Source organism: Lottia gigantea (assembly GCF_000327385.1).
Source record: "Lottia gigantea unplaced genomic scaffold LOTGIsca_59, whole genome shotgun sequence".
NCBI lineage: Eukaryota > Metazoa > Mollusca > Gastropoda > Lottiidae > Lottia > Lottia gigantea.
This window is the reverse complement of record NW_008710013.1, coordinates 434,102-455,068: the sequence shown is the minus strand read 5'-3', so window position 1 is coordinate 455,068 and position 20,967 is coordinate 434,102. Positions and strand designations below refer to the sequence as shown.

The 20,967-nt window shown below is 34.0% G+C and overlaps 3 protein-coding genes across 3 annotated transcripts; 1 reads left to right on the top strand and 2 right to left on the bottom strand.

Moving 5' to 3' along the window:
- Nucleotides 1-3,855: 3,855 nt before the first annotated feature.
- On the bottom strand, nucleotides 3,856-4,365 carry LOTGIDRAFT_127771 (hypothetical protein; the record flags this gene model as incomplete). The annotated part of the gene is made up of 2 exons (XM_009063615.1): nucleotides 3,856-3,933; nucleotides 4,027-4,365. The coding sequence occupies 2 exons, from the start codon at nucleotides 4,363-4,365 to the stop codon at nucleotides 3,856-3,858; spliced, it is 417 nt and encodes a 138-aa protein (XP_009061863.1).
- Nucleotides 4,366-15,135: 10,770 nt separating this feature from the next.
- LOTGIDRAFT_166540 (hypothetical protein) lies at nucleotides 15,136-16,952 on the bottom strand (the record flags this gene model as incomplete). The annotated part of the gene is made up of 2 exons (XM_009063614.1): nucleotides 15,136-15,959; nucleotides 16,925-16,952. The coding sequence occupies 2 exons, from the start codon at nucleotides 16,950-16,952 to the stop codon at nucleotides 15,136-15,138; spliced, it is 852 nt and encodes a 283-aa protein (XP_009061862.1).
- A 1,597-nt stretch (nucleotides 16,953-18,549) lies between these two features.
- Nucleotides 18,550-20,317, top strand: LOTGIDRAFT_166539 (hypothetical protein; the record flags this gene model as incomplete). The annotated part of the gene is made up of 4 exons (XM_009063613.1): nucleotides 18,550-18,604; nucleotides 19,557-19,654; nucleotides 19,725-19,805; nucleotides 20,231-20,317. 4 exons carry the CDS (start codon nucleotides 18,550-18,552, stop codon nucleotides 20,315-20,317), a joined length of 321 nt encoding a protein of 106 aa, XP_009061861.1.
- Between the last annotated feature and the right edge of the window lie 650 nt (nucleotides 20,318-20,967).

Sequence of the window (20,967 nt, the reverse complement as noted above, 5' to 3'; positions counted from 1 at the left end):
GTAGATAGGCCTAAGTTTAAGTACACGCACACATTTTGAATGGATGATTTTTTAAGGAAAAAAACAGTTTGTCGTCAAAAATATGCAGAAAATTTCTATGCAACTATCTACATTATAAAACATTGAATGTTATAAATGTCTGTATATTTAAATAGTCTGTAAATCTCTTTTTTCCATCTATTATATAATTTTAGCTATGTTATTTAAAATACATACATTGAAAGAGAACACCGAAGTATGTGTATTGTAATAAGGATGATACTAAAACGATACATTCCATGTAAATATCATGTCTTCAGGGATTACAGTTGGTTTATTTTATTCCATTTAGCATCTGTCTAATTTCGAATTCACTTAATGTAACAAATTATGTATAATAGAATTCTTTCTATTCAGATTCATGTTTTTAAAATTTTAGTTTCTTATTATTGACAATAACCGTCGCATTTTCATTCTCAGAGGCAAATCATTAATAGGAAATTTCACTGACTTAATCTCAAAAAGAGTTTCTTTTTCACCAAGGTAATATTTGTAACTTTTACTTTAACAATTATTACTTCACCTTTCCGATATGTTCTTTTGGGAGTGTAAGACTGTTGCTCCAGGGACAGTTGTTCATTGTGCTCACCGGACAGTTGCTCATTGGGCTCACCAACAGTTGCTCATTGGGCTCACCAACAGTTGCTCATTGGGTTCACCGAACAATTTCTTACCAAAGAAATGAGAAAATGAGATATGCAATTCCTCAACACAATTTCATAGCTTATTTAATTTCTGCTCATATTCAATTTTAAAGACCCGTGCCTCCTTTTCACAAATGATGGCTTAATAGAGGGAATCATTGAAAGGCTTCTAAAACCAAACCCATGCAGACCCCATCACAAGATTAAGTGGGACATCATGAGACAGAAGCGGGAGGTTCTTCAAAGAAACCCTAAAAAGGGCATTGCATAACTTCACAAAAAATACCCAGATGAGCCTGGTTTGTATTCTCTGTCTGCTGTCATACTTTGACAGTTGGTAACACCAGCTGATTCTCACAAATTCTTTTTAACCTTTTATACGAGTTTAACCATTGTTTTTTTCAAACTTGTCATTTCTTAATCTACAATTTACAATTTTAGGAAGAATTGCGCAATGATTCAATTGGAGAGTTTTACAGAAAGTAAGCTTACTATGTCAAACAAATCATGACACTGTATGGAACTGTCAATTACATTTAGGAATTTCTGTGGTTGTTAATGTTTCCAAATTTGCAAAAAGAGTATAACAATTTTAATTCTCATGTTTGTTTTGTAATAAAGATCATTAAAATTTGTTCGATGACAACTGTCTGTCCGGTAAGTAACTGTTCGGTAAATAATTGTCTCATGAGCATCTGTCTGTCCGGTGAGCAACTGTTCGGTAAGCAATTATCCGATGAGCAACTCTCTGTCCAGTGGGCAACTGTTCGGTTAACAATTGTCCCATGAGCAACTGTCTGTCTGATGAGCAACTGTTCGGTGAGCATTTGTCCCATGAGCAACTGTTCGGTAAGTAATTGACCGATGAGCAACTGTCTGTCCAGTGAGCATATATTCGGTTAGCTATTATCCGATGAGTAACTGTCTGTCCGGTGAGCAACTGTTCGGTAAGCAATTGTCCGATCGATGAACCACTCTCTGTCCTGTGAGTATTTATCCGATTAGCAACTGTTCGGTAAGCTATTATCCGATGAGCAACTGTCTGACCGGTGAGCAACCGTTCGGTACGCAATTGTCCGATGAGAAACTGTCTTTTTTGTGAGGAACTGTTTGGTAAGCAATTGTCGGATGAGCAACTGCCAGACCGGTGAGCAACTGTTCGATAAGCAATTTTCCGTTGAGCAACTGTCCGTACCCCGGTCTTTGGTAGTCAGATTAACAGAGTATGTTGTTGCCCAAAATCGCTATAACATGATTGCTGTTTTGATGAAGGCCTACATGGGGGAACCTCATTGGCTTGAATTACTAAAGGAATATAACAGTGTATTTGTTTTTTACATCAGTTGGGACCTCTCCAACAATTCAAAAATCTGACATGACGTACTTCATTTGCACAAAAAAAACATTGGACAATTAAATTCAATAAAATCAACAATAACTTATTTACCGTTACATTTATCATTAGAGTTTTTGTCGGATTGTCAGAAGACGCCATCAATCATGCTGGTATTTACCCAGCAACACGATCTCCTCTATTTCTTTAAACAATCCTCAATTCTACTTCTTTTAAAGGCTTTATTAATTACACGTAGCATTGAATTACTATAAAACATGGAACTTTACTGCAAAAAATCTTTAAAGAAAATATTTTGGTTTGTATTGGGTTGCTGAATAATGAACGAAGTTACCCTTAATTCTGGTGGTACGTGCTGTATCTACATTCCTTGCATAAAAAATCAGCCAATTTCAAATTATAATGAATACGTTTTTAGACGACCTACCAAATACGTTTACAATCTACATTTACTGTACAATGCAATTCACTTGTTTTGATTAATTGAAGAAAAACAATTCAATTTGATATATTTGAATCTAGTAGTAGACGTTTCATGCTTTTACCAACACGAGACCACCAAAAGTAACACGCAATAAGTGTAATTCTTCACATAAATGTATTAAGGAATATTATCCAAGTTGTTTATAAATGTTGAAAGCATTAAAATAATATTGGGGATCAATACTCCGGATTTTACAAATAAAGTACATGGGTTAAATTAAGACAACCAATTATTGCTTGGAGTCATGAGTAATACAATATAATAAATTTTATCTACAGGTGTTAATACACTGTTTATAATATATTATAAATATATATATAGTTTCATATTTATAGGTAAAAATAATGTAAAGGTATATAATCCAGCAAACCCATAACACCGAGTAAAACCTCTCTCACATTTGCATTATCCGACTACCTAGTTACCATCAAATCAAGTGACCGGTTTATAACCCATTCAAATGGTGAATAAAAAGAAGGGTGATGATTAGAGTGCAGCCTAGAAGGAGTCCCCGCATTGTTAACATTTACCGCGAAAGTTAAGATAGATAATTCTTTCTATATCTTTCAGACAATCTAACAACAAACACATGCAATACCTTATCGTTACATACAGAAAATCTACAAGAATTGTACAAGACAAACTCAAGTCTTATGTTTAAATAATAATTTACCTTTACACGTCAACAAGCTAATAAATATTTACATAGATAATTTCAGGAAATATTGCAATATTTCAACACGTTCAAATCATTAAACATTATAATATATACAGTTTATATAGAACAGTAATCTGATTCTGTAATAATGCAGCCAAATTACACAAGCATGGTGGCTTTGGCTATAATTTCGAAGTTATCGTCATAGTTTTTTTTAAATAAAATATCTTACAAAAACGAGAGAATACCTTTCTGATACTAGAGTTTACAGATTGAATTGATGTCATCATTTCTTTATTGTTAAAAGATCCAAACATAATTCTATTCGCAAATCATATGTGAACTCAAAAGACTTTATATATATAGAGTAAACAACCTCTCACAAGATTCTAAGCTACAGACAGTATTCTCAGTAAACTTAAACTTTCTTTATTAGAATTCTTATTCATTTCCAAAACCTCATATTATGGGGTATAATTGAAAATAATGTTCAGATAAATATGTCGGTTTAACAGATATAAATGTAAACTATTTACATGTTTCCAACAAAAGAAAATTGTTACTGATTGAGAATATTATATTATTATTCTTTTAAAAACACTCTTAATGAGTCAATGAATATCATCCTGTAATCTTGTTAGTGACCTTGTAGTCTGAACAAATTTACTATTGAACACTAACAAGAACAGAAACACTCATCAGTAACAGGGTACGGTATTTTCATCCATTTACACTTCATTCCGTATTTCCTTTTCTGTTTCTTCATTTTTGGTTCTGTGGTATTCTGTTGGTCATCTTTTGTCTTTCTGTTTGGTTTAAATGGGCTATTTCTTCTGAATCTGGGTACACATTGCCACCGTAAAAGGCGAATTCTTTTACCTTCTGCTGGTAAACAATGCATTCCCGGAGGCCAAGAGCAAGAATCTTCGTCGACACAGAAACCACGTTTTACCCAGCGTGGCCAGAAATTTATACCCAGATCTTCCCATAGGAAATGAACGGGACATGAACCGCGCTGTATCAACCAATCCTGAAACACACTCAACATAGCACTGGTGATATTTGGTTGTTTACTATTTGGCACTCCGGGGATTGTAAAATTAACATGTCTTGCTTCTGCAACAAGTTTATGGTCGATTTTGTTTGAAACAATTTCATGTATGTGCACAGGTTGAGTTATGGACATCCAGTTTTCATCATACGCTTTACCCAACCGTTTCAGTAACTTTCGTGTTTTAAGGTTTCGCTTCTTGGGGTAAAATCTGTTATGTCGTGGTGTAGAGGGCAGTTGAAACAGTCTTTCAGTTAACGAGGATTGTGGATGGTGAACTTCACGTGGTAACGTCTGTAATGAGGGGTAAGATTTGCCGAAAGTATTCTGTAAGAGTTGAACTCCCAACAGTAGAGAAACCAATGTATTGTTGGCTTGAGACTTCATCTTCATTCAGTCTGAAAATAGAAACAAGATGTTGCAGCTAAAAGTTTTCATATTCCATACTATATCTACTGGTGAAGCAAGTCTCTTTCAAAGTGTCATATCAGATTTTAAGATTCACTTTAAATAGATATTCATATAAACCAAAAATGAATATCAGTGATGTATCTCAAGAATTACAAATCATACGAAAACAATACAATTTCAATAGTACAAAATATTTTCTCCATGAGCCGCACTCTATATACCAGAAATTGTTCTTATCTGATTGTATCTATACACTATATATGATAAATATAATATAGTTAATTATACCGACACGTGGCGATATGTTGTTATTAAAGATATATTGGCATCAATACTGTATCCTCCCTTCACGAAATTTGCTGCCAATAATTTCCCGGTCAAATCTTCCCTTGAACAATTTTAGTCACGTGGCTGACAACGCCAAAAACTGATCATGCCTATAGAAACAGTTTCTACATCACCTAGCATGAAACCTAAGCTTAGACGTCTAAAACGCGAAAGTTATTGGATCGATCAATTGCAGACTGTGAGGCCAAATGGACTCAACATTCAACATGATAACCAGATAATACCCTTTATAACGACATTTGATTCTACAGCTACCAAAGCCTCCATAATAGTCAAACGCCATTACTCGGAACTTCAGAACAAATTTCCCCATGTATACACAAAACGTTTGGTTGTAGCTTACAAAAGAAATCAAAATCTTAGCAATTTCTTCTTTCACGGTAGACTTGAACCATTGAACAATGTCCATTCATCCTAAGAGCATAGATTTCTTAATATAAATGTATCATGTTCTATCAATAAATTAATCGATTTCTAAGTTAGATTTCAGGGAATACTTATCTCAGGACTGGTGCCATGGGTATATACAGTATATTATATATAATGCAGTGTATGTTTTTGTGTGTGTCTTTTCAACTAAAATCATACTAATGACTAACTAATTTTAACATAATTAATAGACTTATCTATTGCTGTGTGATCTAGGCCAGTGCTTTCATTTAGACTCGTCTCAATACACCCTAACACTAATTATTATAAATAAAATGTCTAAAGCCTATAAAAACGAACAGAAAATAAAACACAAAAAAATGTAACCCAAGTTACATTATGTTCCAGAAGAATTAATAGTAGTTTGTCATAAGACACCTTAACAATTTTTACTTAGGGACAATAATCAAATCCTTTCAGTTTTGGACTTCACGTGGACAAACACAGAGTGGTAGCGGAAATTATATAAATGATATAACTGACATCTGGTATCACACTGTTGTCTTTCTGAATATATCCAATGGCCATTCCAAAGATATGCTTATATTTCCACTTAACGCTCACTTACTTCCATGAACAGTCTTTTAATTGAAACTAAATCTTAGAACTTACTCAAATCGGTTTTTTTTATTCCAAGAATGAAAATACCAGATCCCTGAGCATGAGTTACCAGGCTTTTTACATAGTGGATTAACCCTAGCATGTCTTTATTTATCAGTATAAAAGACATAAATTATATATTGCAATCTCTGTGCATATCTGATTAAGTTTATCAAAAAATTAAAGGTACACATTCCTTACAGATTGTACAATTTACAGATTGGTTGTATAGATGGGAACAAAAACAGAAAATTTAACGATAATAATTATTAATACACACAATAGTACAGGACAATACATTCATTTCAATTGGATTTTGGGTACTATCATGTCTTGAAATATAATCATTAACACAATTGGTAGATGCTGCAGTAAACAATTTGAACACTGTATTCTAATTGTAAGCCAAACTTTGCAACTCCATTTAAGAACATTTTAAGAAACAATAGATGGCGTTTCCCCGACCATCCCCTTTAAATAACTGATGTAAGGATATGCTATAGTGTTATTCACGATGGTCACGCTAAATAACTTACTATATGATAACAATCTTAATGTTCAATTATATTAAAAATTTATATTTTATTACCTAGTTGTAATTGTTTGATTCAAGAATGTAAAAAGGTTACCATTTTGTCATCTTGACATGGCGCTTTTGGCCCTCCACTCAAAACACTAAAGATATCTTGCCAGGCAAGGTAATATATATTTTGAATAAAAATATTTAGCAGTACAGTAACAATCACCAGTATGAAATATTCAACCTTCAGTCATACACTTCTTTTGAACTCTTTAGGGCGATACTGAATAATATTGAGTATGAGTTATTGTCCTATATTCTACTAAATATTGAGTATGAGTTATTGCCCTTGTTCTTGAAAACGTATTTAATTTTTAGCTCGTAAAACTCTAGAAGGCAAATATTCAATTTTCAGCGCGGGACTGAATAATAAAACCAAGTTTTGTCAAAACCCAGCAAGAATCATGCCTCTTAGTGTCTAAGAGCTAAATTTGAAAGCATTTTCAAGAACAAGGGCAATAACTCATACTAAATATTTTTCAATTCTTCTGATTTTCAATAGGGTTCATCTTTGAGTGATTACGAACATTCACACAAAGTTTCCTCAAAATCCGTCAAGAATTGTGCCCTCTAGAGTGAAAAATTAAACGAGTTTTCAATAACAAACACTCATGTCAAGTTTCGTCGAAATCCACCAAGAATTGTGTCTTCTAGAGTGTTTACGAGCTGAAAATTGAACGCGTTTTCAAGAACAAAGGCAATAACTCATACTAAATATTTTTCGATTCTTCTGATTTTCAATAGGGTTCATCCTTGGGAGATTACAAACACTCATGCCAAGTTTCGTTAAAATTCATCAAGACTTGTCCCTTCTAGAGTGTTTATGAGCTAAAAATTGAACGCGTTTTCAAATGAAATGAAATGAATGGAGTTTTACTTCGTCCTTTCTGCACCATGTGGGCTAATGAAGACGGGAACGCGTTTTCAAGAACAAGGGGAATAACTTATACTAAATATTAATTCTTCTGATTTTCAATAGGGTTTATCCTTGGGTGAGAACACTCATACCAAGTTTTGTCCAAATCCGTCAAGAATTGTGTCTTGTAGAGTGTTTACGAGCAATTGTGGACGGACGGACGGACGAACGGACATGGGTGACAGCAATATACGCCCCCATTTCATGTGGGCATATAAAAACTGTTCCCAACTCTTCACAATTCATGATTCAGCCCTTTTAAGATTTTGTTCTATAAAGAAACGAAGTGTAGAAAGGTGAGGACAGGTTTAGCTTTATGAAGTCAGTAATTCAAAAACCGTTCTCCGCCAAAACTTAAGCATAATTCATTAAAATAGGGTGAAAATCTAAACTCTATTCGAAAACACAGATTGGACACTTTTTACGTAACGAAGATAATATCCTATCAGTATATTGTATTGTGACACAGAGTTACTAGTTTTTTTGCCCATCTCTTTTTTAATGACATTGAGCGCATGTACTGAATTTCAATAAACCAAAATGTTATGATATAGAGAATGATAAGTATTCTTTACAACAGGTGATATATAAGATATTTAACTAATATATTATAAGGTGTTGTAACCTTTAAATGTCATTCAGTTCATATTAATATGATTAAGAATGCATACAAACCCACGCATATTTGAAATACTTAAAACCCTTTCAGTCGTTTTCAAAATAAAATGAATCGAGATGAAGTACATTGAAGTCTTACTTAAATGATTCGTCATCAGGACTCAAAAGCACCCCTTTGTCCATAAGAGAAAATTTGAGAAAGATCTCAACAACTGCAAGTGGAACTCTTCCTTATATCTAACTAAAGGTTGATTCTGATGCAATGTAGTATGTGTTGTAGGATGCAATGTAGACATCTTGGTTTTTTTTTTTTTAATTCTACGTAAATTTTGCAGTCTGTAACAATTAAGGCCGAGATAAAACAGATTTATAAACAAAGGGTTGATACTATCTAAATATAAACTTCAATCAAACAAATAGATAATAACAGATCTCATTTACTTCTTTCCATTTGAAACAATATTTCAACTGCTTTTCATCATTATAAGTCTGGTATTTGTTTTGTGGGAAGACGTTCTTGAATTTGCATAGTCATCTCTAAATCTAGCTTTACTAATATCGGCTCATAACCTACAGGTTTTCAGATACCCATGTGAGCATGTGATAATTTAAGATATTGTTAGATATTCCGAGAATATAAATTAGGGCGTGAATCACCGTCTCGTTTCACATTAATCGTTACATTCAAGACATTCTGGTTTAGTGCTAGCTGTTCCTGTAAGGAATTGTTGTAATGTTTTACAAATCGACATCCTTTTTAAGTCTTTAGAAGACCGATTGTGTAGCTAAAACGTGTCACATGAGGAAGACTTAACCACCGTTATTCATTAATATCTATCATTAAATCCCCTGAATAAGGAGCGTCCATATTATAAATAGGAAATTTTGAATTCCAAAGCCAAATACTAACCACCAGAAATCTTTAGTCTTTAAATTAAGGCTAAAACATGGCATCAAACGTTCCAAAAATGGAAAATTGCCACCTTTTCCTTTTGACATAATGCTTCTCTTTCATATCTTTAATCTCGCTACATTAGGCCTACTAATATGGTTTTTTTTTTTTTTTTTTTTTTTTAAACAATATTTATTCATGATTTACAACGGATAATTACATAATATGAACAATGGTTTCAGAAACAAGCCGAAGCTTATACTAATCCGTCACTAATATTGTTTTCGCATGGATGCATATGTAGGCTGTGATTAAGAGTATTGCCAAGAATCGATAATGAACCGGCTTTGGTCAAGATTCAATATACGAATATTTTACGTGTTGTTAGAGACCCATTTACCTTTCTTTATGCATCAATTCATATAATTACGTTGATGAAAAATGGGGAACGTAGCTAGCATTATCTAAAGATAGCTTGCCAGGCAAGGTAATATACGCCCACTGGTAGCTTTGATTTTGAACATAAATATTTAGCAGTACAGTAACAATCACCAGTATGAAATATTCAACCTTCAGTCATACACTTCTTTTGAACTCTTTAGGGCGATACTGAATAATATTGAGTATGAGTTATTGCCCTAGTTCTTGAAAACGTGTTCAATCTTTAGCTCGTGAAAACTCTAGAAGACAAATATTCAATCTTCAGCGCAATAATGAATAATAAAACCAAGTTTTGTGAAAATTCGGCAAGAATCATGCCTTCTAGAGTTTTTATGAGCTACAAATTGATCGATTTTTCAAGATCAAGGGCAATAACTCATACTAAATATTTTTCGATTTTTCTGATTTTCAATAGGGTTTATCCTTGGTTGATAACAAACACTCATGCTAAGTTTCGTCAAAATCTGTCAAGAATTGTCTCTTCTAAAAAATTGAACGCGTTTTCAAGATTAAGGGCAATAACTCATACTCAATATTTTTAGATTCTTCTGATTTTCAATAGGGTTCATCCTTGGGTGATAACCAACACTCAAGCCACAATTCTTTAAAATCCGTCAAGAATTGTCCTTCTAGAGTGTTTACAAGCTGAAAATTGAACGCGTTTTCAAGAACAAGGCAATAAATAATACTAATTATTTTTCAATTTTTCTCATTTTCGGTATAGGGTTTATCCTTGGGTGATAACCAACACTCATGACAAGTTTCGTCAAAATCCGTCAAGAATTGTGTCTTCTAGAGTGTTTACGAGCTGAAATTGAATGCGTTTTCAAGAACAAGGGCAATAACTCATACTAAATATTTTTCAATTTTTCAATAGAGTTTATCCTTGGGTGATTACGAACACTTATACCAAGTTTCATCAAAATCCGTCATGAATTGCACCTTCTAGAGTGTTTACGGGCGTTTCCAGAACAAGGGCAATAACTCATAGTAAATATTTTTCGATTTGTCTGATTTCCAATAGGGTTCGTCCTTGGGTGATTACAAACAACCATACCAAGTTTCATCGAAATCAGTCAAGAATTGTGCCTTGTAGAGTGTTTACGAGCAATTGTGGGCGGACGGACGAACGTACGGACCGACGGAATGAGGTGACGGCAATATACGTCATAGGTCCATCGAGCTGCCAGAAGAGTATGAAAACCTAAGCCTACCTCCTAGTTACATTTCAATAACATCTTAAAATCTTAACTTTACAGATATTGCCGTGATAAATATACCCCTATCTATACATAGTAATCTTTTATAATAAATCTCTTAACACACGCCCTTTATTATTGAAATATGTATGAAAATATAAAATATTGAATATAAAACTGGTGTATTTTCTATACACTTAGTGTCTTTATCAAGAGTCCATTGTTCAAAATCTTTCGTATAAATGATGTTGAAAGCAGGCGTTCATATATTTTTTTGGAAGAAAAAATAACGGCAGAAAACAGCAAAAACAATTTTCTATTCTACCATTCGAGGAATGGAATATTAATCAACATACGCCAGCACCAAGTATGGTATCTAAATAAACACTGAAAAAAGCTCGTAGTTCACTAAGTCCAAGAGATCACCCCTCTACTTTTTCCCACGTGACCACGCCATTCATTTTTTGAGCAACTGTCATAATAGGACAGATCACAAAAGTGACAAAGGTCCTATCAAAACTACCACCAATGGAATATTCCTGCCATAAAGAAATCTACCTTGGTCTTCTTCTTTGTATTTTCACAAGTATTTCCTTGTCACAGAAAATTATTGTCTAAAATATGTATTTGTTTTCATTTTACCAAAGAAATGTCATTTCAAGATTACCATTACTAATATCAGTTATTAAGAAAAGCTATCAGACAGTAGTACTGACTGTTTACAAGATGTGTAATAACATGTAAAGAATGCTATCGCATAAGATCAATATAAATACAATTGGCATACCTCAACATAATCAAACCCCCACCACCTCCAATTGTTGATATATCGCAATCTTAATTTATAGAACATAAGAATGAGAGTGGAATCGGTTCCACTGTGATTGTATGCCAAGGAATATTGGAAACTATTTTTCTGAAACACATCCATTTCAATCCAAACCATTTAAATATTGTTCTAAAATTCTAAAATCCCTTATGCCCAGATTATCAAAATATTGGCTGTAAATACCAGCAATCAACCCTCAGAATTTCTTTCACGTGGTTCTACTGGACATGGCGTTGACAATTTCTTCACCCCATATAATTTATGTACCTTAAATGATTCGGCCATCTTTGTTTACAAAGATCACAGCTCCTATTGCCAAATGAATATACTCCAAATGGTCATTAATATAATCATTTATCATACTCTGTAAGCTTACCAGATTTTTAATTTGACACCTATTTAAGCTAGGCAGCATTATCAATCTATCTTTTAAAATCATCATTATTAACAGACGTTAAACGATATCTTCAACCTACTATGATAATCCGTGTTCTTACAATTATTTCAATAAAATTAACATACATTTAAACATTGTTAAAATTCAACACTGGTTTAACGAACTTCACAATTCACATATAAATATGATGAGACTTGTGGTACATTCCTTAAATTTGTATACATAGATCGGCGTTGAACAAACGCAATTTCCGGTTTACGTTTGATCCTGGAATTTGGGTTCAAAATACCGAAAATGTTTGATATTTTAAACAGAACATATTAAAGCAGTCATTGCCACTTGATATATCCATGGCATAAACGTTGAAATAACGGTTCAATAATATTTTCAAATAGCAACGAGTATTTGGTAAAGTTTTGCTTTAGCTAGCATGGTTTTCTTAAACCAACAAATTAATTCAAAACAGTTCACTCAGCCTCGACACTTTTAACAACATGGTAACTTGATACAGAGGGAAATTAAGAGAAACACCAGCCTCGATGGGTGCTTTCGTAATCTCAAGTATAAATATGTAAACAACCTACCATTATACCATAATCAATATGTAGTATAAGCATTGCATCATTCAATACTCTAATAAAATTTATATAACGGTGTCCCACTTCTACAAACTTATATATCCAAACAATGTACAATGTCTTGCAGGCATAGGAAGGGAGTTAGTAACATTAATTTTTACCGTAACCCTATGCGCGTAGAATGATAGATGTTTTGATAGCAGTATAGATATTGTCAAATGACAATTTCTCCTTCGTTCGTTGTAAATAACATTAAGTTTTTTTTTTCACTTTTTAACTATTTAACTAAAATATAGTGTTATATTAAATGCCAACTTTGATTTTTTTTGTTTTTTCACTTGATATATATATCAAAAAATCAGATCGTCAAACAAAAAGGCACTGTCGTTACAGAATGGATGTTGCACTAGTATGGAAGTCCAATCGAAAATTAAAATAAGACCTCAGTGTATCAGTTTGAAATCAAAGTAATTTGATTAAAGTTTTCAAAACAAAACAAAACTTACCTTACATTCAATAATTAGCCGTTTAACATTATTATAAGTATGTATACAAAACTGTTTAGTACTTTATCTTAACTATAGTTCGTTTCATTAATACAGGATCCTTTATTTTCATTTCACAGATTTAAATACCGTGTTCTTGTGATTCCAAACAACCTTTAATACCATACTAAATACACACTTATTTTATAATACAACGAGCGCACGTGTAGTAAGTGCGCGTACATTTATGTTAATCATTTGAAAAATGTTGTCAATAGTAACGTTTAAATAGCTGTATAACTCATTCATATGTCGAACGAAGAAAAATCTGACTTTTTCTAACGATTATTCACAAACGCCTTTATATTTGTTCAAGTTACTGTAGGCGCCTGTAAATAAACCTAAGTTTGCAGAAGAAAAAAGGTAACACCCAATGTTGATTGAGCCACGTTTTCTAAAATTACTACATGTATTACCTTTTAATAATCACTGTAAAGTCAGAGTATGCCCTGGCTTACCGTTGTAATATAGACACATGTACGTCATATTATGTACTTCACAATATCAAATTTGTACTTAATGTGTTTTTCTTCACGCAAATTTTCTCCGGCTGGCCTATAAGCACAGAATAGAATTGCTTAATTCATTTGTCAGACTGACATTGCACTAAAATATTCTGTCCTAATGCGACCCGTACTTAATGTTTAGATATGAGATATTATTGAGATATTCCATAGTAAATTCTATGTGCGGAGACTCTCTCATGAAAATCATCATGTTTTTTCAATTTATCCTAAAAACTTCAATAAAACTTGTATTATTGTAAGTCTCAAGGCCGTCTGAAATGGGATAAAAATGTGTGTCTGTGTAACACATTAAGACGTCTGTCTCAGTATCGTCAGTATAAAGAATATTGAACCTGGGAGATGCCATGCATGTGATATAAATTTATTTAGTCTCAACTTATCTACGAATGGCGACAATATAACGATATATAAGCCAGTTAACTTTTTATCTTTAATGAGAAAGACAAGGGTTTCATTCATTAGAAATAAAAACTATCAGGCGGTAGTGGAACCAGGTGACACCAGGTAGATTCTGCTAGTAGACATCTTGTCCAGACAATCTCATTTTAAATCAGAAAAAAAAACTTCATTGCTAACGAAACAACTTAAAGACAATGGAAACACAAATCGAATAAAAGTTACAACGTACATTTAGTTGATCTACAAGTGATAGAAAAGGTTTTCTGATCAAATTAGCTGCCAAATATATTGATATCAGATGGTCCTTGAAATTTTTTTATCATGAAAATGCAATGTTCGATTTACACTAAGACGAGATTTGATTGATCCATTTACAAGACGTTTGAGAAGGTAGTTCCAAAAATGAACAGAATTAGGATAAGTAGAATAATTATTAGGATGAACAGGACAGTGGCAAGTATGAATGCAGTAGATTATAAAGGTGCGGTAAATCTCCATTAAACAGGGCCTTGTTTTTCTGTTTTCTGACCCTACTCGAACTACGACAACTTTCACAATAGGCATCAGAGGCTGGATTAAAGGCAGATGTTTCGGACTACTTAGAATGGTTGATAGGCTAAACAGAACATAGAATGGTAACTTAAATGAACTGAACATAATCTATATTATATAAAATGATCACCATGATGAATTGAACATAAAAAATGGTAGCTAGGCCGAACAGAATAGATATTATGGTAACCAGGATGAACTGAACATAGGATGATAACCAGGATAAACAGTAATTAATTTGAACAGCAAAGACTAAACACCAGAATGAACCAAATAGAATATTTTATGGAATTCCACCAGAGTGAAAGGACATTCGTCTAGGCAATCAGAGTTCAGCGTGAAAAATCATAGGGTGGTAACCAGACTGAACTGTATGCAATCACAGTGAAAAGATCATAGGGTGGTAACCAGGCTGAACTGTATGTAATCACAGTGAAAAGATCATAGGGTGGAAACAAGGCTGAACTGTATGCAATCACAGTGAAAAGATCATAGGGTGGTAACCAGGCTGAACTGTATGTAATCACAGTGAAAAAATCATAGGGTGGTAACAAGGCTGAACTGCATTTAATCAGCGTAAAAAGATCATAGGGTGGTAACAAGGCTGAACTGTATGCAATCACAGTGAAAAGATCATAGGGTGGTTAAAAGGCTGAACCGTATGCAATCAGCGTGAAAAGATCATAGGGTGGTAACAAGGCTGAACCGTATGCAATCAGCCTGAAAAGATCATAGGGTGGTAACAAGGCTGAACTGTATGCAATCACAGTGAAAAGATCATAGGGTGGTAACAAGGCTGAACCGTATGCAATCAGCGTGAAAAAATCATAGGGTGGTAACAAGGCTGAACTGTATGCAATCACAGTGAAAAGATCATAGGGTGGTAACCAGGTTGAACTGTATGCAATCACAGTGAAAAGATCATAGGGTGGTAACAAGGCTGAACCGTATGCAATCAGCGTGAAAAGATCATAGGGTGGTAACCAGGCTGAACTGTATGCAATCACAGTGAAAAGATCATAGGGTGGTAACAAGGCTGAACCGTATGCAATCAGCGTGAAAAGATCATAGGGTGGTAACAAGGCTGAACCGTATGCAATCAGCGTGAAAAGATCATAGGGTGGTAACAAGGCTGAACTGTATGTAATCACAGTGAAAAGATCATAGGGTGGTAACCAGGCTGAACTGTATGCAATCACAGTGAAAAGATCATAGGGTGGTAACAAGGCTGAACCGTATGCAATCAGCGTGAAAAGATCATAGGGTGGTAACAAGGCTGAACCGTATGCAATCAGCGTGAAAAGATCATAGGGTGGTAAAAAGGCTGAACTGTATGTAATCACAGTGAAAAGATCATAGGGTGGTAACCAGGCTGAACTGTATGTAATCACAGTGAAAAAGTCATAGGGTGGTAACAAGGCTGAACCGTATGCAATCACAGTGAAAAGATCATAGGGTGGTAACAAGGCTGAACCGTATGCAATCAGCGTGAAAAGATCTTAGGGTGGTAACAAGGCTGAACTGTATGCAATCACTGTGAAAAGATCATAGGGTGGTAACCAGGCTGAACTGTATGCAATCAGCGTGAAAAGATCATAGGGTGGTGACAAGGCTGAACTGTATGCAATCACTGTGAAAAGATCATAGGGTGGTAACAAGGCTGAACTGTATGCAATCAGCGTGAAAAGATCATAGAGTGGTAACCAGGCTAAACTGTAGGCCATCAGGGTGAAAAGGACATAGAATGATCAACAGGCTGAACTGCAGACCATCAGGGTGAAAAGAAGATAGAATGGTAAACAGGCTGAACTGTAGACCATCAGGGTGAAAAGAAGATAGAATGGTAACAAGGCTGAACTGTATGCAATCACTGTGAAAAGATCATAGGGTGGTAACCAGGCTGAACTGTATGCAATCAGCGTGAAAAGATCATAGGGTGGTGACAAGGCTGAACTGTATGCAATCACTGTGAAAAGATCATAGGGTGGTAACAAGGCTGAACTGTATGCAATCAGCGTGAAAAGATCATAGAGTGGTAACCAGGCTAAACTGTAGGCCATCAGGGTGAAAAGGACATAGAATGATCAACAGGCTGAACTGCAGACCATCAGGGTGAAAAGAAGATAGAATGGTAAACAGGCTGAACTGTAGACCATCAGGGTGAAAAGAAGATAGAATGGTAAACAGGCTGAACTGTAAACCATCAGGGTGAAAAGAAGATAGAATGGTAAACAGGCTGAACTGTAAACCATCAGGGTGAAAAGAAGATAGAATGGTAAACAGGCTGAACTGTAGACCATCAGGGTGAATTGAAGATAGAATCGTAAATAGGCTGAACTGTAGGTCATCAGGGTGAAAAGAAGATAGAATGGTAGACAGGCTGAACTGTAGACCATCTGGGAAAAGAAAATTTAAGTATAAATAAATACATACTTGATTTTATCCCAGCAAATACGACCATTTTCTGACTGCAAGCCACATTTTAATCCAATACGATATTATAATGTACTATTAAAGAAATACCACATTTAAATGTTCACTGACTAACTCCGTCATGCAATTAAAACATGAAATGAGACAAAACCACAATTACTTATAGTAAGAGACAGTAAGATGTCTATCTGATGTAGTTAGTAAGATAAACCTCTTATAGGTAAAATAATGCTTTTCTTCAAACATGCATCGTATATAAGGTATGTTTCGGTCAATGTAAAATGACAAATGTCCCTTCTACACAATGTTCTGAGTCTGGATTAAAATATTACAATTTTTTATCGAAGCCAGTGAGCATTGTGGACAAACGAAAATCTGTCCAGGTATATGAATTTTGACGATTTATCACCAAGTAAATTTTAATATAAGCTTTGGTAGAACATTAAAGCATTTAGAGTATATTTGCGTTGGTGAAGTTTTGTTAGTTAACATTGAATATCAACATCCACTTTTGGGGGTAATTCAACTATATCGTATTTGACATTTAAAGCTGGGGAAATATGGCATATAACACTATAAACGATGACTTGGTGTTAAGTTTTGATATTTTCAATATTATTTTACAATATACAGATCATATTGTATGTAAAAACTGGTCCAATATAATTATTTGACAGGTTTATGACTGAAGTAAGCAATTAAAGGTTTTACTATTTAGATGCCTGATGAAGATAATATATATGAAGGTATAAGGACATCAAGACAGCTAACAACTGTTGTCTCGACTTCCATGGGGGTTCCATTGTACCAGACAGTGCTTTAAAATCCGTGGGGTAGAAAACTTTTTGATACATTTCCACATTATGTTTATTGTCATCTGTCCGATGTGTTTCACTTTATAGCATTGTCTGTTTGAAATTCTATATGATATAAAAGTGGAAAAGATGCAATTTTAGGTCATTTGCATAAGGTCCTTAAACTATTTCCATCCATTCAGCCATTGTTTATTTGGAGTTTTGATTCCAAGATAGTTTAAGTTCGGTTATTTCCATTAATTGTCTAATTGCATGACATGATCTCAACGGTTTGTACTGTTTGGATTAGTACCTGGTGCATTTCTCATACTCAATGGTTTGGCGAAGTTAATAATTAAAACAACTTGAAACTAACGTGTAGGCGTTATCTAATTATTCAGTGACAAGACAATATGGCAAAATCACAATTGGAGACAATTTATAAAGATGTACAATACCCTGTTATCAGATTGTTGATCAAAGTAACACCCAAAAAGGAATTTTAAACCAAGCAAGTGAAAAAAATTTTGCAAAAAGTATATGCTGTAAGTGTTGTATTTAATTGAATTGCATGATTGTTTTCTGGCGACAAATAAAACATTAAATGTAAAAGAATGACGAATACACAAAACCAAATGTCGAAAAGGCGATAAAGCAACAATAAAATGATAAAATATAGACCTAAATGCATTAGGTATCATATTATTTATATTTTATATTATGAAATTCAATGATTATATACTAATTAAAACCTAGATCAAGTCTCTGTATTGTGCTGAGTAGTCATATTCACATCTCAAGTATAAATTTACAACCTACATTGAATGAGAAATGACTTACTCAGTTCGCAGATCAAGAATAGCAAGCGGATTTACCCAAGAACCAGGTGGGTCCCCGAGTCGTCCTATAAATCGTTATTCTGTTAAATCTGAGGTAGATCAGGGATTAGCTTTAATTTAAGTTTTCGCAAATAATTGACGTTACTTTCTAGCTCGCAACTGCATTCGACGTTGTCATTCTGTGGGGCTTTAATCCATGTTCAGAGGGTAAACACACACCCTACTGACGTGTACGACAAGACGACTCTTAAACCATTTACCCAACGTTAAGCTATTACAAACTGCGTCTAATACCTTGACATCATTGGGCCCCTTCTTTTTATCACGGAAGTTTGTAAATGCAGCAATTGATTGGATTGTACGCTAGCAATACAGGCAATTGGAGCCCTCAACAGACAGATTCTTAACAATCTGCGAGTTCTAACATTGTGAAGATGATCTTAAGAAGGCAGATAAACTATTTGCAAGTATTTACAAGTGTTAATATATTTTAGGCTCGACCAATCTCTAGTCTGGTATATAAAGATGAATGAAATATTGATGTCTAGTAAAACGTGTGTAGAATATAGATATGTTCCTATCTGTCTTACATGGCGTCTTTATTCTTGGTATTTTCACTTCAGAGCTCTTACTTTCCACCCTACCTGTTTTCAGACACGTAAATCAAAATGTTTAAGCGCCGAATAATTATTTGTTGATAAATTTAGTTCAAATACCTATTTTAAAGGGGTTTCCTTTGAATAAATTGCCAAAATAGTGTATCTAATGCTGTTTATAGAAATTCAGACTGAAAATATTGTTGTTGAAATATAATGGTAAGGTAATTCTATTACAAGAACCTTACATACCTAAGTTAGAAATGATTTCAGGTACCGTATCTTTTCGAAAAATAACATGTAAGCAATCAATGACTTTTGCAGATAATTGGCAGACTGAGAGAGAAGCTGTTTATCGCGTATTGGGCAAATAGTTAAAGCGGTTGGAGATAAAATATTCCAGGTATATGTATTGGGAAGACAGAAGAGAGAGTAGAAGCTATTCATGACACAATATTCCATGTTTTGGGCAGACAGAGAGTAGAAGCTGTTTGTGACACGGTATGTCACGCAGTGGGCAAGCTAAGATAGTAGAAGTTGTTGGTGACACACTATTTCACGTAGTTAACAGACTGAGAGAGTAGAAGCTGTTGGTGACGAAAGTATGTCACGTAGTGAGCAGGCTGAGAGAGTAGAAGCTGTTGGTGACAAAGTATGTCACGTAGTGAGCAGGCTGAGAGAGTAGAAGCTGTTGCTAACACAATATGTAGTGACACTATTTCATACATTGGGCGGATTGGTAGAGGAATTGCATGTAGTGACACTGATACTCTATTCTTACTGAGGAAGAAGAGGCACACATTTTGATTTTGTTCATTTAGGGAGGAGAGGTGAAATTGTATCATATCATCTATTGGAAAGACTGGGGGATCAATACATTTGATGACATCATCTTCGTACTCAGAAACGTGTCCAAACTTCGAGTTTATTTTCCATAGTTTCTTAGAATAATGGATCTTTAAATGTGTATTCCAGTCACACCTTACGGTTTGAAATTATATAATATAATGTGATGAGAAGTCATATCTACTTTATCATTCTCAATGATACAAATTTACGCTGTTGCGTATTTTCAAGATGTTATCACCATCATTAGAAATTGGTGGGGTGAAAGATCAAGTCTTACGTCTTCAACTCAGCACGTACCGGGTAACAAATATATGAATGAATAGATATATATTGCAGACCATAAAACCTTTTTTTAATATTATCCTTCAACACTGGTTAAATATTAACCTGTTGTGACGTAATTTAAAAACTGTGAGGAAGTGTTGAAGGCTGAGTTTATCAAGAGAAAACCAAAGTTTATATTATTCTCAATTTACAACTCTCTTGAATTCCTACCGTAATCTTCACATAATCTACAATTCTTTCATTCAATTTACCGAAACATTACTGGTAATCAAATTACTCTAGAAAAATCGGTCTCATTATAATTTTAACGAATACTTGTTGCACATAAAGCTGATATCTATGATTAACTTTTCCTCTCTCCAAAATGATACCAATAATGTGCTGACGATCGGTCTTAGTATCAAGAACACACAGTACATTGCGTTTAACAAAAAGGTAATACAAATTCGTTTTATAACTTCTAAACTTTTTTAATGTAATAAAAAAAGAAAACAGTGAATATTTAAACATAAATTCTACTCTCTTATTCTGTAATGACCAGACATAATACTGTACACATCATCCAGATAAAAATTAACATATAATTGCAATATATATGACTGGGCAATCAAAACTTCAATATTGAACATACAAAAAATTTGAACTGACGAAATTTGTTTACTAAAAATCGACAACATTCT